Here is a 25,570-nt window from a genome sequence, read left to right as displayed (position 1 = left end):
CTTCTCAAATGCCTATGAAAATTCTGCACATGGCAGCACACAGCGCTGTTCACACTGAAGCGTTGGCATTGAGTCATGGCAAAACTGGCACCTCGTGTGGAGTCAGGAGGAGTTGAAGCTTCCCATTCAAGTCTATAGTGCCGCTCCTCAAATGCCTGGCAGACGTTTGCGGGTGTGGTTGCAAGGCATTTTCGGAGCGTTAATACCATTTACCTTCATTACAGGCATTTGTGGTGCAGTTTTAACGCTTGGTAAATGCTTATCACATGCCTCAAAACCGCACATAAGGCGTTTCGGGAGCATTTGAGGAGCATTAAAAACGCTTCCCAAACACCTGTCAAACACTATAGGGCCATTTGGCACGAGTTAGAAATAAAGTCAAGTGTGAACGAGCGCTTAAACCTCTCTCCTTATACAACTTCACCCCCTCCGCCACCATCACCTGTTCCATCTGCCAATCTATGTATCCCCGCCCCACTCTTTTTATTTAACTATTTATTTACTGATCAAGTTAATGTGTCTCATTTCCTATCACCTCCAGCTCAGATTTCGCATTATTATACGATTCCTGATTGTATCTCACCACTAATCTGATTGAATTCACAATTCCTGGTCAGTCCCGTTTCCTGGCCCTAATAACCTTTAGGGCCAGTTCACACTACATGTGTTTCAGTTGCTTTTTTTGCATCCAAACGCACAGAAAGAAGGTTATATGGTTGTCAATGTCATAGTTCACATCAGCGCTTGCAGTTCCAGTGCGTTGCAGGTGCTGCCAAAAAAAGTCAAACAGGCTGCATTGTTTATGCATAGAACTGTACTGGAACGCACTAAAACGCACATGTCCCTAATTAAATGTAAGAAAAAGAGAGGGGGAAAAAATTAACTGGAATGCATAAAAAATGCACTGGAACACGCTAAACATGCATCAAAAAAGTGCATGCAAAAACATCTGGAACACATCTAGACTGTTTCTATAGTGTGAACTGGCCCTTAGGACTTGTTCACACCATTTGTGGTGCAGAAACGCATGTTTTTTTCCAGCACAGCAAAGAAATGCAATGCCCTTTGCAGATGTGCACAGGTACCATGGTGAAAACTTAATTGCATCTCCACATGTCTAGTAAACACAGAGGCATTCACAGCCACCAAAACGCATGGCACCACACTACTGTGCAGTTAGGTGTAACACACTTTTAAAATAATATTCCTGCAGTATTTTTGCATGTTCCCACACATTAGGCAGCCCATTGAAATTAATGAGCTGAGGAAAAAAAAAAGTAAAAAATTCCCCATTCACACAAGTCCTCTGGCCTGTACAGCATGAATGAGGGGTTGTTCATGTGGCTGGAGACACCTGTTACACTATGGAGACACAGCAGCTGTATGAACACAGGTTTTAATATGTGACACAATAGAAATGCTGCAGGTCATAATTTGACAAGCATATGGGTGCAGGTGTAGGCGTGGGGAAGTGGCCCTGATTGCCCACTGTCTGTGTTCAGGGCTGTACACCTGCACCCATATGCTTGTCAAATTATGACCTGCAGCATTTCTATTGTGTAACATAGGTTACCTGCAAACGGCGATAGCCACAAAAACAAACCACTGTTTCCCACTCTACAGGCCACAGCACCCATGTGAATGAGCCCCAAGACCTCAATTACACACACAGCTTTATTTATGAACTCAGTACAGTTTTAGTATTTAGATTTTACAGGAATTTGGTTGGGATTATGTCCATTAATAATGTTTTTAGTGTATTTTTACCATAAATATAATCTGGATATTTTCTCTGGCGGTGGGGGGCTGTCAGGTATGCTGTACGGGGCCCCATGATATCTAACAGTGGCCCTGGGTGTATGCTTGTGTCTGTGCCACCTGTATAGTTAGGAAGAACCTTTAACCTCTGCTATGTACCGCAATAGATCTAGGAATTGGACATGTTTTCAACTGAAAACAATTATTAGTAATGTTTCCCCAGCAAATGAGGATCAGCTCCTCAGTGGAGAACAGCGATCTCGCCATGTCCAGATGTGGTCTGGAATTCCACAAAAGAACAATTCACAAAACTAAAAAATAGACCACTAAACCCTCCTAACTACACTCCCATCCACTATCACTCCCCACTACCACTTCCGGGTGTGTGCAAACGTCCTTCCCCAAATGTCATGACGTATATCCGGTATGACAGCTGCTCTAGCGCCTCCTCCAACAGCCATGTTGGCGTTTATTTGTGCACCATAGCAATTTTACATGCGGCTCCATTGTGTATATGACATTCGCAAATATATGTTTGCAGTTCTATTGTAGATTTGGCATTGGTGACTGTATGCTTGCAGCTATACTGTGTATATGTCATTGGCGAATATATATTTGCTGGTAAAGGCCCAAAGTCAACATCAATTGTGGGCCCAATTTATTACTGTTAAGAGGATTGTAGAAAAAGAATAGCTAGCTGCACATTGAACATGACCTATTCATTGGTACATAACATGGTCTTGTCATGCATATTATATAGCTAGCAAAAATAAGTGGTAAGGGGTGCTAGTACATTTATTTATGGTACTTATATAGCGCTGTCAATTTACGCAGTGCTTTACATATATATGTTGTAAATTCACATCAGTCCCTAACCCTCAAGGGGTGTACAATCTAAAGGTCCCTAGCTTACATTCATATATGTACTAGGGCCAATTTTGACAGGATCCAATTAACCTACCAGCATGTCTTTAGAGTGTGGGAGGAAACCGGAGTACGCGGAGGAAAACCACACAGGCACAGGGAGAACATGCAAACTCCAGGCAGGAGGTGCTGTGGCTAGGATTTGAACCAACAACCCTAGTACTGCCAGGCGGAAGTACTAACCATTTAGCCACTGTGCTACATTCAACTAGAACATGAAAATCCCCCCCCCCAAAAAAAAAGAAAAATAGTCCAAATGTTACAATCTAAAAGATTATACTTCTAATGAACTGTGCTTTCACAGGTTACAGCAGGAAACCGTTAATATAAATCACATATTAGGCTTATCTATCCACAAAGCAAGCTGCAGATCGAAATATCAATATAAAAATACATACATGCCAAAATAAAAACACCTCCCACCTCCCCAAATCCCCCACACATACATTTGTCACCATGTTTGTCTGAAAACTGCATTTTAGTCTAAATAAAGCAAACTTGGAAGAGCAGAGCAATGGACATGTGTTAGGATTACAATGCAAAGGTAATAAACACAATCATTGTACAATAACACACAAACACACCTTAGAAGGAAGAACATGCAAAACATTTACAGCCCACATCAAAACACAGCGTGAGTGTGGCCTGGGGCAATTCACCGCAATATCTCTTCCTCCCCAAACCACCACAGACAAGGACTTGCAGAAATAATGTGCCTATACCAGGCAAAAATCAGCCACAACTGCATCTCTATATATAAGGTAGGCCACACCCACCACTGTCATTCATTTGGTCAGTTAAAGTGTTTCCACCTGATGAATCCTCTTCCCACCTGCGTTAACCCTTGGTATACAGGCCCCACAAATCAGAGTCAGAAAGAAAGCCACAGTGAACTGTACCTGTACAGCATACAACAGAACATTGAACAGGGATGTGAAAGGGAACCCTATTGGCAATATTTCTTGGCCCTATGGGCACAATTCACTCCAGATTATCGCATGAGTTAAGGCAGTCACATGACCACATCTCGCATTCAATACTGAAAATGTCAATTCACTTTTGCTAGTATGCGGCATTTCCCATAAATCGGAAAAACACTCAGGAAATCAAACAAAAAAAGGCCTTACACCCCGGTCACATCAAAGCCGATTTAGAAATTGTGCGACGTACAGTGAAGATGCTGATTTCCTTGTGATTTGCAAGACATCTGACACAGATATCTATGCAAATCGCCACAAAAGTAGTACATGTACTACTTTAGAAATCAGTGTCGGAAACGCACCCATGTGACTGCTCTAATAGCAGACAATAGGGTGCAACTTGGCATACGGTTTGCAAGTTGCATGTCATGCAAATCACATGCCAAGTCACACTCAATATGACCGCTATTAGAGCGTTCATATTGGTGTGGTTCAAACTTGGTTGGAGCCGCAACAATTTCTAAAGTAATGAATACACTACTTTTCATGCGTTTTGCAGAGAGATCTGTGTCAGATGTCTTGCAAATCACACTTTAAATCAGCATGTCCCCCGACTTTGAAATCATGTGACTTCACTGTAAGTCACATGATGTGACTGTAGTGTAAATAACACCACTTAGAAATCTGCTTTAATGTGACCGGGGTAGCCCCCAGTAACATTGATTGCAATTTGGTATGCAATCGGCATGACAGGCGACTTGCAAATCGTAGACCAAGTTGCACCCTATTGTCCACTGTAGGCTCTGTTCACATCCAATTGGATTGTGAACTCGTGCAACTTCACTGTAAGTTGGGCAATTGCCACATCGGATTAGATGTGACAGTGGTGTTAGCCCCCAGTAACATTGTGTGCAATTTGTCATGCAAATGGCAAGTTGCTGGCCATGCCAATCGCATGACAAGTCGCATCCAGGGTGTGCAATTTCAGGTGCGATTTGTGAATTGGCATCGTACTTGATATCGGATATAATGAATGTGAATGTGAGTGTATTAACATACGCGATTTGTTTGTTGAACTTACGATTTCAAAGGTAGTTCTTGTCGAACTTTTGGGCCATTTAGTAGCAATTTCACATCTAGACTCCAATAGAAATTACAATGCTAAACACAACTGAAATCACAACTAGTTTGAAAATCTCTAGAAAACACGGTGAAATTGGCAACTTAAAGCACAATTTTCAATTGCATATAGTGTGAACGAAGCAGGCAAATCAACAAAGGAAATAAATCTTTGAAGGCATGTGGTACCTGCCTGCTCGGATAAGGGTCTGCTATGCATTTGGGGGGAAAATCCACACCAGTATTTGTAACAATTTTGATGTGTGGATTCCCTACCCAAGCCTTTTCTCTCTCTCTCACTCTTCTGTATGTCTCTCTTTATCAGTCTTCAGTATGTATCTCTCACTCTTCTGTATGTCTCTCTTTATCACTCTTCAGTATGTATCTCTCGCGCTTCTCTCTCTCACTCTTCTGTATGTCTCTCTTTATCACTCTTCAGTATGTATCTCTTGCTCACGCTTCTCTCTCTCAGCTCTTTGCTTGACAAATCCTTCACAAAAGGGGGTGGAGTGTAAACCAGCATTATCAAATCTATTAGTAGTTCAGGCCCTTATCTCGTCCCATTGTATGACATTCACATTAGGTGCAGCTTTGAAGGTGTTTCAACAGACAAGGCCTCATTCTAGGGATCATTTAGACAGAAAGCAAAGATGTTGCCAGAACATCTATTTGAAGACAGCCACACACGGAGATCATGCTACTTTCTTGCCGTGGTTGGGATTCAAACCGACAACCCTAGAGCTGTGAGGCAGCAGTGCTAACCACTAATCCACAGAGCTGCAATGCTAATCTGCCTGTATTTCTGTGCTGTGAATCAACCCTAAATCCCTGGGCAAGGTCAATGTAACTAGCCAGATATCTCCAATGTGACACAAATGTTGTGCTATGTTGCCAATTCCGATGTATGTTGGTTCTATGTATCCCAATACAAAGGATTGCAATACTAATACATGCGTACCTTGGTTTACCAACGCCTCGGGAACGTCATATTTGGTGTACAAATGCCAAACCATTAAAATTAATTGGTCAGTTTACAAATGTTCGAATAATTTGGTTCACAATACGAAGTGTATGTCGGCGCTGATTTTTCAATGCTAATGGCGTGCCTTTTTTTGTCCTTCACTATAGTTCACAAGCTTAGCTGTCACTTTCCCCAAAGTTACAGAACAATTTCTTCATTTTAATTAACTAAAAGTCAACCTTGTTACCTTTAAGGAAATAAACTCAAACAAAACTTACTCTTTGAGCCGGGGGAAGTGACAGCTGAATTTCTGAGCCATAGTGAAGACCAAAAAAGCCAGAATTACATTTAAAAACCAGGACCATAATAAAAAAAAAACAGCGTGGGGTCCTCCCTCCCATCCATACCAAGCCATTCGGGTCTGGTATGGATATTAAGAGGTAACTCCATGCCAAAATAAAAAAAAAAAAAAACAGCATGGGTTTCCCCCCAAATTTCATACCAGACCCTTATCCGAGCATGCAGCCCGGCAGGTCAGGAAAGGAGGGGACGAGCGAGCACCCTCCCAATCCATACCAGGCCACATGCCCTGAACATGGGGGGGTGCTTTGGGGCAGGGGGGCTCCCCCCCAAGCACCTTGTCCCCATGACAAGGGCCTCTTTCCCACAACCCTGGCCAGTGGTTGTGGGGGTCTGTGGGCGGGGGCTTATCAGAATCTGGATGCCCCCTTTAACAAGGGGGCCTCCAGATCCCACCCCCCCCCTACATCACCCTGGCTCACTGCATAAGGCTGGTGAGCCTCCGTCAGGAGCGTAACGTTTTTGTTTTTTTTTCTTTTTTCGGCTCACTGGTGCCTGACACCGTGATTGACGTTGGATCTACTTCAGGGGACATTGTTTTATTAAAGGACTTGTCAAAGACCATGTCCTGTGGTTTTTTACACTACACTTTTTTTTTTTTTTTTGTGAATTAGTAGCGGGACCATGTACCGCATATTCATTCATGTAGGGGGGGGGCTGGGATCCCCCTTGTTAAAGGGGGCTTCCAGATTCTGATAAGCCCCCTGCCCAACATGGGGACAAGGTGCTTTGGGGGGAGCCCCCCTGCCCCAAAGCACCCCCCCATGTTGAGGGCATGTGGCCTGGTATGGTTCAGGAGGGGGAGGGGGGGGCGCTCGCTCGTCCCCCCCCCCCCCGTTTCCTGACCTGCCGGGCTGCATGCTCAGATAAGGGTCTGGTATGGATTTTTGGGGGAACCCCACACTTTTTTTTTTATTTCGGCGTGGAGTTACCCCTTAATATACATACCAGACCCAAAGGGTTTGGTATGGATGGGAGGAGGGACCCCACGCAGTTTTTTTTTTTTTATTGCAGACCTTTATTTTTACATTCAGCTGTCAAAATAAATATTATCTAGACCTTCAAAATAAGTAAAATCATTACAGAAATAATTATAAAGGATAAGAAAAGAAAATAGAATCAATAGAACTAAGGAAATCAAATTAAAATACATAAAGATATGCCTAGTGCTGTTTGTTAAACACAGTAGACTCGATCGAGTGCCATCTGTCAGTGGATTCCACACAGAGATTTACTATTGAACAGGGTCTAAAAAGAAAGCGCCCACAGAAGACGTCTAAAATGTGTTCTGCACATGCTCAGTTATATCCGGCCATAGACACTGGAAAAGAGTCTAGTTCTTCACTGTGACAACTTGCTTTAAAAAAACAATTTTTTACACATTTTAAAATTTTTTTGAAATGTCAGATATTGTTTAAAGTGAAGTCCTGATATTTGGCAAAGCAAATTTCAATATGAACATGTCTCTGCAGTGATTTTTCATGATGTTAGACGTGCTTCTTAGCAAGTCTGCTTTTTGAGTCTGATTCCTGGGTTGTGTCTCGTTAGTAAATTCAATTTGGAGTCTACTTGTTGACACTTCTCTTTAGTAAATGTCTTTGCAGTCTAAAAGTAGACGGTCGCTATTAAAAAGTAGACGTTAGCCCACAGAAATGTGTCTAGGCACAGTAGTAAATTTGGGCCAATATGTCAACACCCTACTTCTAAGAGAACAACTAACATATCCCCACCGGAACGCCCAGCGTAAATATGAGTAAATCTAGCAGGGTTGGCTAGACGTACGGGGGCTGGCCCTATCTCAACTAGTTATGCAAATGCTCCTTCAATTGTATCCCTAACTTATTATTATTGTTATACAGGATTTATATAGCGCCAACAGTTTGTTCAGCGCTTTACAATATAAAGGGAGACAATGCAGCAACGATACAGTACAATACAAGAGGGTTAGGAGGGCCCTGCTTCTTGGAGTATATATAGCTATACTTTTTATAGTGTTCTATGATATGCAGCCTGTAAGATGCATACTGTAGTCCCACACTGATCTCTTCACTTCGTAGATAATTCCAACTGTTTGTTTATTGGTTAAAGTTAACTCTATTCACTAAACGATAGTCAGGATCATGAATGTACTGATCTTATTTTCTCATATTGTTATGACCTTGTATCGGAAGATAAAAGCTTTATCTTGTTTACCTGTTTTTGCATTTATGCCATGCATTGTAACTTGTGATCTTGTTCTTAATAAAATATAGTTTGGATTTAAAAAAAATGTTGTTATTTCTGAACTCAATGCATTTTTATTTTTTTAGATTTAGTAGTAATTTTGTAACTTGTGTTCATGTGCTAATAATGATTTTAGTGTATTTATATAGACAATATTGTTTCGATAAACACTTGTACAATATTGCAGGATATGTATGATGTGGGGGGTATTTTACAAACTTTCAAAGCTGTAAAAAATAGCGAAACACAATAGAAAAATTAAATGGTAAAACTGCTATGTTAAGGCTAGCGTTTGTCAGTGATTAGTGTTAGTTTTAACATACATGAAAAACAGCAATGTACTTACTTGTGTGATGCTATCTCTCATGGTTGGGGACCTCCCTTTCCTAGTGGTGGTGGTGGCCATGGTTGTAGTTGTTTCCATGATGGTGGTAGACATGTCAGCCAAAAGTGTAGTGGCTGTAGTCTCAGTGGTCATGACTGATGGAACCTCACCAACAAGCATTAGATTGCCTTCCGTCCTGATATTAGGGTCACTCTCTGCAGCTAGGGATAGCACCTTTAGACCATTGTAATACAAGCCTGAGATCTGACCCTGGAATGGCCGTCCTTGGTCCTTTCCACCAACTTTGATGGCTGCCTGGCTGTTGAATATGGTGAGCTGCCGACCTGGCGAACAACAAGAGTGATTACTTATTAATTGTTTTGATTATAGAACATATTATACAATACATAAAGGGGTTTTCTACCAACAAAAAATGTACATGCTGCAGTTCACCTCCACTCTGATTTGATAAACAATTTATCAACTCAGTTTGTGCTTCATACTAGTAAATTCCATATGTTCTATATGAAAAAAAAAAGTTTCTGGAAATGGACTCTATAATGGACCTAGAACATCTTTTGACAGCAAAATGTGACTGGCTATATCACTATCCATTGAAATTCATAAATAATAGAATTCCCCATCATCCCAACCACGGTGGAGTTGGGTGGGACTATTTTCCAACCCTCCCTCCTGAACCTCTCTTCCATTTCTCCTTCCCAACCCAACCTTTCACACCAACCTATCTCTAAGTCCTCATGCACACTTGATGTTTTTACAGCTGCCGTTTTTGGCTTTTGATGTGTTTCTCTCCAGCTAGTAAACCCCCCAGCATGTTATCCTATGTAAAACAGCAGTGGACATAAAGGCTAAACCTCTTAACCTTCATAAAATCCAATATACATATGCAGCGCTAAAAATCAAATGACACATGATATAAGCAGATATATTTGAGCTGTGAGGCGCTGAAGTTAAATTCAAGTGCAATGAACATCTGTGGACGTTATATTGTGCAGGTGGTGAACTTTAAAAATAAGGTGATACAAATAAGCACACAAGTCCCAAACTCCATACAGAAGTGAAAAATGTGACTCCAGTGATGTATAAATGAGTGTAGATTGCACTAACCAGATAGCGCAATCATATGCACATTTGAGTACTTAAACAACTCCTGGTCCTCTGGGTATAGAGAGATGAACATCCACAGATCAACTGGCCAACCAGCAGAAAGACAGGTAATCGTAGGGTCATCAGCCTCCAGGGATCAGGAATCACTCAGCCATCCACAAGGGGGATCACACTCCAGGTACCAGATATCATGAATAACCACCAGGGGGACCTCACTCAATGGCAGGTGCAGAGCAATAAAATAATCCACCTTTTCTGTTGTTTTGGCAATTAAACGAGCCAAAACAGAAATTTCTGATTGTGTAGTATTTTATTGAAAAAAAAGGATTGTCAAGCAAAAGCAGATTCAATAGGACAAAAGCACTCACAGTGTGATACAGCAATAAAGATGGCCCGAGCGGTGAGACGTCACACCCTGGCTCCTCCCTAACACGTTTCGTGCACGAGCACGTTATCAAAGGGGATCACTGGAGTCACGTTTTTCCCTTCTGTATGGAGTTTGGGACTTATGTGCTTATTTGTATCACCTTATTATTAAAGTTCACCGCCTGCACAATATAACGTCCGCAGGCGTTCATTGCACTTGAATTTAACTTCAGCGCCTCACAGCGCAAATATATCTGCATATATATAGGATGTTATCCTATGTGTCCATGCACACATAGACTGTAATCAATGTTTTTTGGCTGGGACTAGTGGGTCACAGCTTGTGGGTTTCTAGAGGAGCTGTAAAATGCTCTAATGCTGAAAAAAACGTGGCAAAACGCCGCAAACTGGCGTTTTTGGAAATTGTTTTCACCAAAAAAAAATATTTTTTTGGTAAAAAAACACACTAAAACCTCCAAACGCGGAAAAACTCAGGACTAAGCACAGCAAAACGCTGCTAAACGCTAATGCAAAAATGCTAAGAAAAGCTTAAAAACTCATGTTTTTAACGTGTCTTTACACAGCTAAAGTTACCAGTGTTATCAAAACGTCCAATGTGCATGAGGACTAATGCTCCCTACCTATCTTCTAATTTACTATATCTATTCTTCCTTTTGATATGTATCCTATGGTAACACTAGATAACATGCTACTACTAAATAAATCAAAGTGATTTTACCTAGATATGATTTATGTTCATGTACCTGCATACATCTACACCATTGTATCTATATGCCTTATATAGATGGACTCTATGGGGTGGATTTACTAAAACCAGAGAAAAATATAGTGCCAGCTTCCAGGTTTTATTGTCAAAGGTAACTGAATAAGGTGAAGCTAGAAGCTGATTGGCTGCTATGCACAGCTGCACCAGATTTTGTACTCTCCAGTTTTGGTTAACCACTTGCCATCCTGAGAATTTACCCCCTTTAACCACAAGCCTACAGGCCACTTATACCCCCCTCCTGCCCAGGCCAATTTCCAGCTTTCAGCGCTGTCGCACTTTGAATGACAATTGCGCGGTCATGCAACACTGTAGCCATATGAAATTTTTATCATTTTTTTGTGACAGATAGAGCTTTATTTTGGTGGTATTTAATCAACTCTGTTTTTTTATTTTTGCTTAAACAAACCAAAAACCACTGAAAATTTTGAAAAAAAACAAAACTTTTTTTCTTCGTTTTTGTTATAAAATTTTGTAAATAAGTGATTTTTCTCCTTCACTGTTGTGCGCTAATGAGGGCATTGATAGGCTGCACTGATGGACACTGATAGGTGGCAATGATGGGCACTGATGAGGAGGCACTGGTAGGTGGTACTGATGGGCACTGACAGGCATCACTGATGGGCACTGAAAGGCAGCACTGATACATTGCACTAATATATGGCACTGATAGGCGGCACTGACAGGCACTGTTAAGCGGCACTGACAGGCACTGATAGGTGGCACTGATGCGCACTGATAGGCGGCACTAGCTGGCACTGATTGGCAGCACTGATAGGTGGCACTGATTGGCATTGATAGGTGGCACTGACTGGCACTGACGGGTGACACTGAAAGGCAGCTCAGATGGGCCCTATGTGGCATTGATGTGCACTGGTAGGCACTGATATGTGGCATTGATGTGGCACTGATGGGCACTGGCAGGTGGCACTGATGAGCACAGACACAAGGCACTGATGGACACTGACAGGTGGCACTGCTGGGGCTACACTGATCATCAGGGCACACTGATCAACAGTGCCCTGATCATCAGTGTACATGTCCCCTTCGCGGAAAGCCGATTACCGGCTCTCCTCTCCTCTCGAGCTATTAGTGTGACAGCTCAAGAGGAGAGAAATGCCGATAACCAGCATTTCCCTGTTTACATGTGATCAGCTGTAATTGGACACAGCTGATCACAAGACGGAGCTGACATTTTCGGCTCTTTCCGTGATCGGTGATCCGCTGTGTCAGAGGGACACAGCGCACCGCCGATCGCCGTGCGGCACACTCCCTGAGCCGCGCATGCACGGTGAGAATGGGAGGACGTCATATGATGTCCTCCCAGAACAAGAGAACCACCTTGCGTCTGTCATATTACTATATGGCAGGCGGGAGGTGGTTAATGACCAGGCCTTGTTCTGCTATTCGGCGCTGCACTATTTCAACTGGTAATTGTGCGGTCATGCAATGCTGCATCCAAATTAAATTTACGTCCTTCTTTCACACAAATAGAGCTTTCTTTCAGTGCTATTTGATCACCTGTACGCTTTTTATTTTTTGCACTATAAACAAAAAAAGACCGAAAATTTTGAAAAAAAAAAAATCTATATTTTTTTACTTTCGGCTATACAAATATATAGTAAAGTTAGACAAAGTTAGACAAAGTTAGGCCAAAATGTATTCTGCTACATGTTTTTGGTAATAAAAATCCCAATAAGTGTATATTGATTGCTTTGCGTGAAAGTTATAGCATCTACAAACTATGGTATAGATACTGCAATTTACGCAATTTTTTGCTATACAGCACTGCACTAGTTTAACTGACAATTGTGCGATCACGCAATACTGTACATAAATGATAGCACTTTCTTTTGATAGCATTTGATCACCTGTGCGCGTTTTATTTTTTGATTCTGCAAGCACTGTGGTTTTGTGTGCAATGTATCAAGTGACAGTGACCTACTGACACTGCACTTGCTGGGGGAGAAGGGGGGGGTAAGCGTAGGGGCTAAACAGAGGTGCTGGCAGGTTGCCTGATCCCCCTAATGCTGCATTTTTGGGGACGCTATATTAATGTGAACACTGGTATAGTGCTGTGTTTCTGGCAATCAAGGGGTTAAAGGTGATTACTGGTGCACTATCGGGCAATCTGACGCTATCTGGGAGGGGCGCCAACTGACGCTAACGCTATCTGAAGTCGCCAGCAACACTAATACCGTGATCAGCAAAAAATCAGTACACTGTACATTAGTACATTAGACAAGGACACTGGTGACAGGTCAGTTAAGGGGTTAACTGGGGGGGGGGGGGGATCAAGGGGTTAAATGTGTCCTACAGTGTTCTAACTGTATTTGTGTAGTGCTTTTACTCACAGTTTATGTTAATTCTTCTCTCTCTGAGATAGAATGTGCCCAGAGAGAGATTTCATCACTTCTTGTTCTGTGTAACTGTCGACACAGGACAGGATAGGACAGGGATCGATCATCCGACTTGGGACGGACATCACTGGCCTAAATTGGATGATTGATCCCTCGGGGATCAAATCGGACCCCCCCCCCCGAATGTATGGCTCCAATCGCACCGCACACAATTCGCATGTGATTTGCACAGGAATGTGGTAAGGTTCCTGTGCGAATCACATGCGACATAACGCACCGCATATGTGTGGACCCAGCCTCAAAGAATTCAAGATGCAACCTGCAAAGCACTGCTACATGAGAAGTGCAGGATTTAAAAAAATAATAAAACAGTCATACTCACTTAGGTTAATGCAGCATCGGTCTGATGCAGCATCTGTCCCCACCACCTCTGATTGCTCAGTTCTCAGCCTTTGGTGAGCAGAGAAAAAATGACTGTCAATCATCGGCTCTCTGCTCTGCCCCTTCAGCGCTCACTGGAGCATAGTGAATAAGGCCTGCAGGCAGTATTAGCATTAAGGAATAACAAAGTGGTCAGTTCCTAAAAGGTTCAGTCCTTTCACCAGACCCAGAAAAACTACGATCGCTTACACTTGGTTATTCCAGGCAGCTCTGGTCCGTGGTTTAGCATGTCTGTAGCCCAGCAGTAACTCAGTCCTTGCTTTCTCTGGTGGCTTTTGGGCAGCGTGGTTCTCCCTCCACTCTCAGGTACACAGCAAAGAGGACTCCAGTTGGTCTCTTGCTCTGATGGCATTCACCACAACGCAGTCCTCTCCTCACTCTGTCCTCTACAGCCCTATCTGTTTTTTTTTCTGGGCTCCAGGCTATCACTCCCCTATCCCTGCAGGGCATGCTGGGGGCTGTAGCTTGTTTTCCAACAGGAGGTGAACAGGCAAGAACAGTTAGAGCTGCCCTATCTCCCCAAAGTTGTGGCAGCTGTGTTAGCAGCCCGCGCGGGGGGGGGGGGGATGTTGATGGAGGGATTTGTTTATATGAAGCCCCCAATCTGTTTGTGGCAATGGCAGCATAAGCACTGCAGATTGCAGAACTCTAGCTCTGACTAAACAGAGGGTATACCAGACCGCTACAGAGAAGCAGCTGCATTATTTAATAAACAAAAAAACGTAGGACACTGCTATTACAATTTTTATCCAGACTTTAAAGTCAATGTTTAGGCTCTGTCCACAACCTGTGGCGAAGTGTGTGTGCTTTTTTTGTGTATTCCTGCACATCATGTTTAAGGCAGGCTATTTATTTGGAAGGACTGCATTATAGATAGAAAATACACAAAAGAAATGACTGACACATTTTACAAAACGTGCTGCATGTGAACGTGCATGTGTTTGCAAGTGGCTTGGGGGTGCCATTAAAAACTAAAACTATGTGGCTCAAGTCCAAAGTTAAGGTAGCTTTAAATAATAAGACAGGAGCATTTAAAAATATAAAAATGAAGGAACGTCATCATTTAAAAGTTTCAGCGAATATAACAGAATATGTAAAAATAAAATCAAGGCCACAAAGATTGAAAACAAACAACAGGTTTCAAAAGAGAATAGGGCAACCCCTAAATATTCTTCAAATATATTAACAATATAATGGTTAGGTCTGACCATGTAGGCCCTTTACAAGATAGTTTTGAGAGATAAAGGAAAATGTACTAAACAACTTTTTCAGCTCTGTATACAGTGGAAATGGGAAGCTCAAGGTCCTTAAAGTGGTGGTAAATTCAGATTAAAAAAAAAAAAAAAGTTATAATGTGCTAGTATGCATCGCACCATACACCAGAACAGCGTCTTTATCACTGCCATACATCATATCAGCACCCTGATCACTCCCATACACCATACCAGCCTCCTGATCACCCCCATACACCATACCAGCATCCTGATCACCCCCATACCCCATGCCAGGAGATCACTGTCATACCAATGTCCTGATCACCACCATACCAGCGTCCGGCATTTTAGGGTCTCAACTAATCAATTTTCAGATAGTTTGTAGCCTCTGTAACTTTCACACAGACTAAATAATATACACAGTTTTGGGTTATTTCTATCCAAAAAATGTAGCAGAATACATTTTGGCCTAAATTTATGAAAAAGATTATTTATTTTCAAAATGTACAAACTTTTCTATAGCAAAAATAATAAAAAAAAAAAAAAAAAAAGCAGTCATACAAATTTTAGATTGGTACAGTGTTGCATGCCTCAGTAATTATCACTCAAAGTGTGACAGTGCTGAAAGCTGAAATTAGGCCTTGACTGGAAGGGGGTGAAAGTGTCCGGACTTGAAATGGTAACCGCTTACAGACCGCCTGCCTGCCCGCCCACCCACAATGTACTGTGGACAGGAGGCATGTACAGGCAGAGCAACGTACTGGTACGTCGCTCTGGCTGTACTAACATAGGGGGGTGCCCCCCGTTACCGCTGTGTCCACAGGAGACAAAAGAATGCGGATCCCAGTAGTCAGAACCCGGAGGTTATGATCACAATGCTAGCAAAGCCGTTATGAATCAATCCAATTCATAACAGCTTTGCTTCTGAGCTATGATTGGCTCACAGCTCTCACATGGTACATGGGCCAATCACAGCACCCTGTACCATGTGCTCAGCTGTAGCCAATCACAGATCACTAGTATTTTGAACTGTAATGAACTTAACCCTTCATGACAGTTCAAAACAAGCATTGCATGAGCAATGCTCATTATTGCTCTTGCAAAGCAAAGTGTAAAAAAAAAAAATCCCTGATCACCACACACACACACAAACACACTATAGTAACGTTGCATTGTTCTGATGAAAGTCTTTTTTTAAATAATAAAAATTTATGTTAAAATAATAAATAAATAAAAAATTGAAAAATTAAAAAAAAAAACCTTACAAATTTTGAACTACTTGCTGACAGCCTGGCCGCAAGTGGCGGCTCTGGGCAAAGCGACCTACCCTTACGTTGCTATCTATTTCCAAGTGTGAGCGTGCACACAATCTCCTGGAAGGGAAGGGTAAACACCACACTGAGTAAATGCGCTACATTTTACACACACGTTAGATTAGCACATTTAACCCTTTGATCGCCCCGTCACCCAGCCAGTGCCAAAAGTACAGTGTCAATATATAGAATTTTTCACTGATCACTGTATTACTGCCACTAGTGACATCACATAGTGTCAGGGTTGGTTAGCGCCCCTCCCAGTCATGGTCAGCTAGCTTTAGATTGTCTGCACACTATCGCACTCATGCTATAGGTCACTGATCACCCCGATTACTGGTATATTGTTTGTTTCAATATATCGATCATGAACAGAACTGTACTAGTGTCTCATTAGTATAGTGTCCTCAAAAAGGCAGTGTTAGCAGGATCAGCCCCATTCACTGCCAGCACTAGCACTTAGCCCCTCCACTGCTTTTCACAGAAGATTTGTATCAATTGATTGTGGACCAAACATGTTTATACGCCAACAACAACAACAACAACACATCGCTGCTCACCCAAGTTCAGCTCTTGCCAGACAATACGTATGGAAACCTATCCCGGTTTCCGAATTTAAAACTTTTTTGGTCTTAACCTTCAACATGGACATTACAAAAAATTAACTGTGGTCATATTGTTCCAAAGACCCGATTCATCATTTGCCCATGTACTCTGCTGTTACATACTGTATATGCCCAACAAGGACCAACAACATACTGGTACGTCGCTGGACTTTGAGTGGCTATACCAGGATGATCTAAAATATCAAAAACTGTGCCGCACTCCACTTAAAGTTATAAATATATATGCAAATATACAAAAATACAAAAAGTCTTCCAACACAAATATATCCAAGTAGATATATTTGTGTTGGAAGACAAAATTAAAATGTGTGTAGTTTGTCGCCGTTGCACAGTTTTACAGCATGTCATGTGTGGTATCTATTTACTTGGCATAACATAATCTTTTATATTTTGTCAAACAATTGGGCAATATATTGTGTTTTTGTGCATTGTGCAAAAATATATATTTTTTCCAAAACATTATCGTTTGAAAAATCACTGCGCAAATACTGTTTGACATACAAATTTTAACACCTACCATTTTATTCTCTAGGGCCTCTGCTTTAAAAAAATATATAATGTTTGGGGGTTCAAAGTAATTTTCTAGCAAAAAAAATGTTTTTTCATGGAAACAAAAAATGTTTGGTCTTCACGTTATTAATGTTGGCACTGAAATGCCAGGATAGTAGAAGCACCCACCCCCCCAAATGACCCGTTTGGAAAGTAGGCACTCCAAGATATTTGCTAAGGGGCATAGTGAGTATTTTGCAGATCTCATTGTTGCCACAAGTTTTTGGAAAATGAAGAAAGAAAACAAAAATGTATTTATTCTTTTTCAAAACCCTGTGTCAAAAATTATATCTGCAAAATACTCAACATGCCTCTTAAAATTCCTTGGGGTGTCTACTTTCCAAAAAGGGCTCATTTGGGGGTGTTTGTACTATCCTGGCATTTTAGGGCCTCCGAAACTGTGATAGGTAGTGAGGACATGACATGAGGAAATATACCCTTTGAAAGCCTGAATATAGTCATTGGACTTTGCGGGTCTGTATGTGGCTAGGCTGCCAAAAAGTCTCTCATGTGATATCCCCATACTCGGAAGAAGCAGCAGAATGTGTTTTCAGGTGTTATTTCACATATATATTCGCAATATATTATTTAAGTCTACTTTCCAAAAAGGGGTAATTCGGGGGTTTTTTGTACTGCCCTGGCATTTTAACACCTTAAGAAATGTGACAGGCAGTCAGAAAATAAAAGTTGTGTAAATCCCAATATACAGTGCTTAGCATAAGTGAGTACACCCCAACAGATTTGTCAAAAAACCTTTACTTTCCTTTCAGAATAAACATTTTCTATGGGACACTATACTACAAAATACTCCCACAAATGCAGGCCATTGATTGCAAACAAGATTTGTTAAATTGCACACACAAAAAAGTATTTTTCCTAACAAGTTCATTCAAGACCATGTTGCAAAAATTAATAAACCCCAGTGAAAGTCTTATGCAGGCCATAGACGGGTCAAAAATTGGCCGATTTTTCTTTAAAAAAATGAAAAATTGGTCGTTCAAGCGGCCGACGTTACCAGCAACGGTAAAAAAAAAAAATCGGCCAATTTTCATCCTGTCTACAGCCGGCAAAAAGTGTCCCTGCAGAGAGCTCCGCTATTTCTTTGACAGTTCCTTGACATTTATAGCGGTTGCAACAATGTATTTGTATCCATTTAGGATACAGATGTTTTTATTCGGAAACAAATAGATACATTGTTGCAACCGCTATAAATGTCAAGGAACTGTCAAAGAAATAGCGGAGCTATCTGCAGGGAGATTTTTTGCCGGACTGGAATTCCTCTTCTTCTTCTTCTTCATCATCTTCTTCTTCTTCATCCTCTTCTTCTTCATCCTCTTCTTTATCTTCTTCTTCTTCTTCATCCTCTTCTTCTTCTTCATCCTCTTCTTCATCCTCTTCTTCTTCATCCTCCTCGTCTTCATCCTCCTCGTCTTCATCCTCTTCCTCTTCTTCATCCTCTTCCTCTTCTTCATCCTCTTCCTCTTCTTCCTCCTCTTCTTCTTCTTCATCCTCTTCTTGTCCTTCTTCTTCTTCATCCTCTTCTTCTTTTTTCTTCTTCTTTTTGTCTTCCTCTTGCAGGTCACTGCTCATGTGCAGATTTTTTTATCTGTAAAAAGATCGTCAGATTTGCCCATCATTGCCGCGAAAATCAGCCGATCGGCAAAATCAGCTGATTTTTTTTCCAACTTTACCGATAAAAAAAATCTGCCAAAATACCGAAAAACGGCCGAACAAATAGCCCACTAACAATCCGAAAATCGGACGATTTTATTTTCGGCCGAAAAATCGGCCGATTTTCGACCCATCTATGGCCTGCATTAGGAGCATATGGAAGCTTGCATAATCACTTTCCCAGAACCCACAGCTGCTACATACAGGTGCTCATTGGGATGAATTGGAAATCGTGTGGTTCTGCAAAGCACTTGCACACACACAAATGCTTAGAACGAACACTATCTGTCTAGCTCCAGTATGTCTGTGTGCATGAGGCCTATTTGTTGTTTTACTTGATTTATAAGCATGGCTGAACTCTGTTCTGTCATCTCTGGCGCTGGCATTGTGCTCGACGCTCACTACTCTATGTGTACTGCACTCCTGAACCCTGCACCCCATGCGTAGCGCAAACCTGATTCCTGAACCCTGCACCATGTGTGTAATATCATAAGATATAGGCATCTCCTTCAACAGGATCAGGAAACACATCAGCAAATACACTTTAACCACTTGCCGCCTGGCCTATGGTCAAATGACAGCTGGGAGAACATCTCCTCCCTCCAGGAGGGCGTCATATGACGTCCTTCCCAGATCACGCATTGCGCGTGCCCGCAGGGCCGTGCTTTGGCGAGATCTGTCATTGGCCGTGTGCCTCAGATAAGGCCGATGACAGATCTGTGTACCAGCCCCGTTTCCAATACCATGTGACCTGCTGTGACCAATCACAGCAGGCCACATAACAGTTGTATACAATGGATGGCTTCCTTTCATGCCATCCATTGTATACAAGTGTGTCTAGCTGTGAATGGTCACAGTGATCACATGCACAGGCAGGGCCAATTACAGCCCGTGTCATGTAATTAGCGATGACCAATCACAGCTAATCACAACAAAAAAACCTGAATGAATCGATTTCATTCAGTTAAATGCTTGCTTATAGCAAATAAATTCTTTGCTATAAGCAATCATATTGTGTAAAAAAAAAAAAAAAATAGTGATCACTTCCCCAAAGTAGTACAGTGTTACTATGGTAACATTATACTAACTTTGGTCATAGTATAATATTAAAAAAAAGAGAAAAAAATTTAAGAAAAAATAATTATAATTAAAAAAAAAATTATGATCTTTTTTTTTCGTACTATCACCAGTCAGTGTCCCTGATCACTGTCACACCTGTTATATGTTGACGCTGTACTGCTCTGGTGACAGCATGTAAAAAAAACACCAAAAGAAAGCTCTAGTTGTGTGAACAAAATGATAAAATTTTAGTTTAGGTACAGTGTTGCATGACCGCGCAATTGTCATTCAAAGTGTGAAAGAGCTGAAACCTGAAAATTGGCCTGGGCAGGAAGGGGGTAAAAGTGCCCGGTATTGAAGTCGTTAAAACGGGGGTCTGCAACCAGCAGGCCAGGTGACTAGTAGATCACGGTCTGGACTTATTGGCCCACCATCCCAGAGCATCAAACAGAGTTCAATACAGAGGGAACTACTTGTAAAGTTGGAGTTGTAGTAGGGAACAAGAGCTGCATAAGCTGACGCCTCCTCTGTAATGCATGTTCCTTTCCCATGCGGAGTGATATCAACTGCACTCCACCTCTTATCCAGGCTAGTGGTTTCCAGAGTGGTGCCAGCAGCAGGAAGGAAGAGATCTTCAGGTGTCCCCATACATCAGTGTCCCCATTAGTGTCTCTATATATCAGGTGTCCCCATACATAAGTGCCCCCATATATCAGTGTCCCTATACATCAGTGTCCCTATACATCAATGTCCCTATACATCAAGTGTCCCCATCAGTGAACCCATACATCAGTGTCCCCTTACATCAGGTGTTCCCATACATCAGTATCCTCATCACTGCTCCCATACATTGGTGACCCTATAATTATCTGTCCCCATCCATCTGTGTTCCCATCCATCAGGTGTCCCCTATCCATCAGGCATCCCCATACATCAGTGTCCATATACATCGGTGTCCCATCCATCAGTGTCCACCTACAGTGTCCTCATCATTGCCCCCATCCATCAGTATCCTCATACATTTGTGTCCCCTTCAGTGTCCCTGTACATCCTGATTAGTGCCCCCATACATCAGTGTTCCCATCCATCAGGTGTCCCATCAGTGTCCATATACATCAGGTGTCCCCATACATCAGTCTCCCATCCATCAGTGTCCCCATCCATCTTTATCCCCATACATTAGGTGTCCCCATCAGTGTCCCCATACATCAGGTTTCCTCATAGGTTAGTGCCCCCGTACATTAGTAAGGTGAGTTCTTCTTTCTTGCTCTCTTCTGCCCCCTGCTGGAGGGAGGAATCCTCTCTCCCGCAGAAGTCAGCCACTGCTTCTGTCAAAGAGGAGAAGCATGAGATATCTTGGGCCAGTGCCACCAGCCTAGTTTAGAGGGAGGGGGGCAAGAAAAACACTAGGAGGGGCAATTGCCCCCCCCCCCTGTAGCGACACCACAAACCCTAGCTAAACTCCAGTGTCTTATGACCCCTTTTGGTAGCCTTATGTCAAGCAGATTACTGGGTTTTCTCTTTTGGGCTACATGCAAGGAAAGGGGACATTACTGCAGTGTATAGAGTGCGTAGTTATTCAACAAGCTTTTTGGAAGTTCTGGGCCTCTGAGGTGACACTTCCTGAAGAGCTTAGGGTGAAATTTGCCCCAATTCCACCACCTTCGACTCCATGGAATAAAGGAGTCCGGTAGTTCCTGCAGGCAATGGAGAGCATCAACTAACTGGGGAGATGTCAATCTGATTTAAAAATAATTTTGACTTAAGTTGATCTAGCCCAAATGTAAGTGGAATATTTATATCCTCATCCATGGTGTTCTCTAAAGTTGTAGTGTTGCAACAGTGGCATTTTTGTTTTTGTTTCTGTTTTTCCTTTTGCTAACCCTGTTTCCTGTGTTTAGAGCTTACAATAATGCTCATATGGGAGGAACCCATTATCCTCCAGTGCTGTCATATTCCACAACTGCAACCTACCTGGAGTGCCCAGAAGTACAAGGTGTTGGGTGCTCAGAGGCATGGCCAAGATAGGAAAGGTTGAAACCCAACCAGCACTGAACAAGACACATAAGTTGAAACGTCAAGATTGGCCAATAAATATCTGAAGACAGATTTTTCAAAAGGTTTTATGGACTGATGAGATGAGAGTGACTCTTGACATACGAGATGGATGGGTCCGTGGCTGGATCAGTAACAGGCGCAGAGCTCCACTTCGAATCAGACTCTAGCAAGGTGGAGGAGGAGTGCTGGTATGGACTAGTATTATTAAACATGAGCTAGCTGGAAATTTTCAGGTTGAAGATGGACTCAAAATGAACTCGCAAACCTACTGCTAGTTTTTAGAAGACACTTTCTTCAAACAGTGATACAGGAAAAAGTCTGCATCTTTCAGAAAGAACCTGATATTTATGCTTAATGCTCCATCGCATGCAATGAAGTACTTCACTGCATGACTAGCCAGTAAAGGCCTTAAAAATGAAAGAATAATGATATGGTATCCTTCCTTACCTGACAACCCTATTGAGAACTTGTGGGCCCTTCTTAAATAGGAGATTTACGGTGAAGGAAAACAGTACGTCGATCTGAACAGTGTCTGAGAGGCTGTGGTTGCTGCTGCACAAAACGTTTATCATCAACAGATCAAGAAACTGACAGACTGACATGAATGGAAAGCATATGTCAGAGCCTGGGCCTTTTGTGGTGAGAGGCAATGTTTCTTCTCACTGAGTCACCTGGAATGCTGGACAGCTCCCTTGCCAATTCTTTGAATGATCCTTCCTTGGCCCTGTTTGTTTTGAACCTTGAACTCCTTGCTCCTCCCATGAACTTCCTATAAAAGCCATGTCCAGGCACTTTCTCCTTGCCAGATTATTGTGCCTTCCCACCCAATATCCTGTTTATCATTCCTGCTGCTGTCTATATCTTCGTTACCGACCTTTGGCTTGCTACTGACTACGATTTTGCCTCATCCTAATCTACTACCATTTGTGACCGACCCTTGGCTTGTGACTGACTCTGCTTCCCTTTGATCCCTAAACTGTTTGATCCGCTATTGGTTTCCAGCTTGCTCATTCCCTGGTGGGGTGATCCTGAGATCTGCGACCTGGTATTAACACGCAGCCAAATCCATCTCCACCATTAGCAGCTCTGGTGAAAACCGGTTAATACTTAGACCCCCGCACCTCAGGTGAGCCTGTGTCATTCACAGTGGGACCCGCTGGTGTACCTATCCTGCTGGTTTCAGGTAAAGCCTTACACTGCTGTAGCAACTGGTCTCTGAACCTGACCCAGACCGTGACAGAATAATCTGGCCCAAAACATGGAGGCCGCTATAGCAAATGCCATGGCTCCTGTCAGGCAGAAAATTTCAAAGCTGCAAGATTTTGGTGTCTGAACTGCAAGGTGTAGTAGTGAGGCAACAGGGAGAGATTAAGTCTCTGCAGAGACAACTGCTGAACCTTGATGATACTAGTTCACATATGCCCCTGCCCCAACCATCTAAGTTTAATGGAGACCACCACCACTACAGGGGTTTCCTTAATCAGTGTCGAATATATTTCCAAATGTACCCTGCTGCGTTTCCTTCAGGGAAAAAGAAGGTAATGTTTATTATTGGGCTTCTGACTGGGGAAGCTCTAGCTTGGGCCTCCCCTTATATAGAGAAAAACCATAGCATTCTGAATAAGTTTGATACCTTTTTGACCGCAATGAATCAGGTTTTTGATGATCCCAACCGTTGTGCTACTGCCGAAGCAAAATTGCATAGTCTTCGGCAGGGTAGACGTTCGGTCACTGAATACACAGGCGAATTCAGAAGTTGGATGGCAGATACCACTTGGAACCTTGCAGCACAAAAGAGCCAGTTCTGCCAAGGGCTTTCTGAACAGGTAAAGGATGAGCTTGCCAGAGTAGATATTCCTAATGATCTTGAGGAATTCATCCAATTGTGTATCCGAATCGATCAAAGAGGTTGGGAATGTTTGGAGGTAATTGGGGCATGCATCTCCCTGCTAGTCCATTTGTTCAGAAGGATTCAAGAGTCTCTCTGGGTTCTAACACTCCTGAGCCTATGCAGGTTGATGCTATCAAGAGAACCATTTCCATTCAGGAGAAAGAGAGAAGACATTCAGAGAACTTATGTCTATATTGTGGGGATTCTGGTCATTATGCAATTAATTGTCCTAACAAGGTTAGGAGAACAGTTGCTGTGACTGATGTGATTGCGCCTGAACAAATAAACTCTATAAGCCAGTCTGTCTCCCCCCTGATTCCTGAAGAGAATAAAGTGAACTCCCTGCTCTCTCATTTTGTTATCCCCATTAAACTTGTATCTGAGGGCCGTGAAATCACCTGCTCAGCTATGCTGGACTCCGGGGCTGGGGGGAACTTTATGGATATAGAGTTTGCCCACAACCATAATATTCAAGCCAGAAATACATTTACCCCTATTGATATGGAGACAGTTAATGGGTCACCCTTATCTTCAGGACCTGTTACCCATAAAACGGTTCCCCTGAAACTGTTGTTTGAGGCTGACCATTGTGAGGCCATCAGCTTTCAGCTGATTACGTCACCCAAGTTTCCCATTATCCTGGGCATTCCTTGGTTCTCCACTCACAATCCCTCCATCAACTGGGGAGCACGGACTATAGATTTTACGTCCCCCCCACTGTGAAAAACATTGCAAAAAGCCTTGCCAACCAAGTTCATCACCGACCAAGGAAGCTCAAAGTGATATAGTGGCTATCCAGTCATATGACAACTTGCCCACACATTACCATGAGTTCTGGCATGTCTGTGACAAGAAAAATGCAGATCAATTACCCCCTCATTGCCCATATGATTGCCCCATTGAGCTGCTCCCAGGGGCAGAAATACCTTTCGGCCGCCTTTTCAATCTATCGGAACCTGAATTAAAAGTACTCAAGGTGTGGATCGATGAGAATTTGGAGAAGGGCTTTATTAGACACTCAACATCTCCTGCGGGGGCAGCCCTGTTCTTCATTGAAATGAGAGACTCCTCCTTGCGTCCATGCATTGACTACAGAGACATGAATAAAATCACTATTAAAAACTGCTATCCATTACATTTGATCTCTGAAATGTTGGAAAGACTTCGTTCTGCCAAGATCTTTACCAAGCTTGATCTACGAGGGGCATATAACCTTGTCCGCATTCGTCAAGGAGACGAATGGAAGACTGCCTTCAGAACTAGGTATGGGCATTTTGAATCCTTGGTAATGCCGTTTGGACTTTGCAATGCCCCTGCAACGTTTAAACATTTTATCAACAATGTTTTTCGTGATCTGTTGGACCAATTTGTAATTGCCTATCTGGATGATATCCTTATCTTTTCTGATAATTGGGAAGAGCACCGCAAACATGTGGCGACCCCCCTCTGAAGACGTGCCTGAGCACGATACGCGTCAGGAGGAGCCACACCACGCCGTGACGTCACGCCGCCGGAGCAAC

At 42.5% G+C, this 25,570-nt stretch overlaps 1 protein-coding gene across 18 annotated transcripts in view; it reads right to left on the bottom strand.

The window, feature by feature from the left end:
• The window catches only part of LOC149443234 (neurexin-2-like), a 2,355,461-nt gene that overhangs the window by 167,664 nt on the left and 2,162,227 nt on the right, over positions 1–25,570 (bottom strand). For all 18 annotated transcript variants that reach the window (XM_089655720.1, XM_089655731.1, XM_089655727.1 and 15 more), the window contains one exon: positions 8,612–8,934. In XM_089655720.1, the coding sequence (XP_089511846.1) occupies positions 8,612–8,934 (323 nt within the window). The remainder of the gene's footprint in view (positions 1–8,611; positions 8,935–25,570) is intronic.

This window comes from Staurois parvus, unplaced genomic scaffold (assembly GCF_062004578.1).
Source record: "Staurois parvus isolate SC_StPar_1 unplaced genomic scaffold, SC_StPar_1.0 ptg000866l, whole genome shotgun sequence".
Lineage (NCBI taxonomy): Eukaryota > Metazoa > Chordata > Amphibia > Anura > Ranidae > Staurois > Staurois parvus.
This window is presented reverse-complemented; position numbering and strand designations above follow the sequence as displayed.